The 707-nt window shown below is 14.7% G+C and overlaps 1 protein-coding gene across 1 annotated transcript; it reads right to left on the bottom strand.

The window, feature by feature from the left end:
* Nucleotides 1-118: 118 nt before the first annotated feature.
* PRSY57_0000700 (tubulin-specific chaperone a, putative) lies at nucleotides 119-247 on the bottom strand (the record flags this gene model as incomplete). Its single annotated transcript, XM_020114101.1, has 1 exon — nucleotides 119-247. A coding segment is annotated over one exon (129 nt), but the record flags the coding sequence as incomplete, so codon positions are not given.
* Between the last annotated feature and the right edge of the window lie 460 nt (nucleotides 248-707).

Raw genomic sequence — 707 nt, 5'->3', positions numbered from 1 at the left:
AAAAAAAAATATATATATATATATAAATATATATAAGTATTATATTTTATAAAACGACAAAACATTTTGTAGAAGAAATATATATATATATATATTTATTTATTTATTCATTTATTACCTTAAGGGTGTTCAATTTACTTCTTAATTCCTTTTCTTCCTCTTCGTAGAATATTAATTCCTTCAAGAGTCTCCTAACAGCTCCATGATTAATTTTCAAAAGTTTTAATTCCAATGCCATATATTCCATTTTAAGATATAAATTAATAATTATATATATATAGATAATAGAAGAAAAAAAAAAAAAAAAAAAAAAAATTTCAGAATTTATATTCTTTCACAAAGCGTGAATATCACATATATATATATATATATATATTTTTATAATTGTAGGTAATTATAAATTTATAAACATATAATTAAAATGTATTATATATATATATATTTTTTTTTTTATATTTTTAGTAATATCCTCTCTTTTTTTTTATTTTTTTTAATTAAATTATTTAATAATATTTTCATATGATTATATTGTATATATGTATATATTTTTTTTTTATTTTTGCAAATGGATCATCTATTTATAAATATGTGAATTTTATTATGCATGACCTTAAAATGATTTTATATATATATATATATATATATATGAAATGTCTTTGAAAAAAAGTACTTAAAATTATAAAAATAATGCATACAATACATTAGAA

The sequence above is a fragment of the Plasmodium reichenowi genome, assembly GCF_001601855.1.
Source record: "Plasmodium reichenowi strain SY57 chromosome Unknown, whole genome shotgun sequence".
NCBI classification, from domain to species: domain Eukaryota; phylum Apicomplexa; class Aconoidasida; order Haemosporida; family Plasmodiidae; genus Plasmodium; species Plasmodium reichenowi.
Note: the sequence above shows the minus strand (reverse complement) of the source record. Positions and strands in the feature narration are given on the sequence as shown.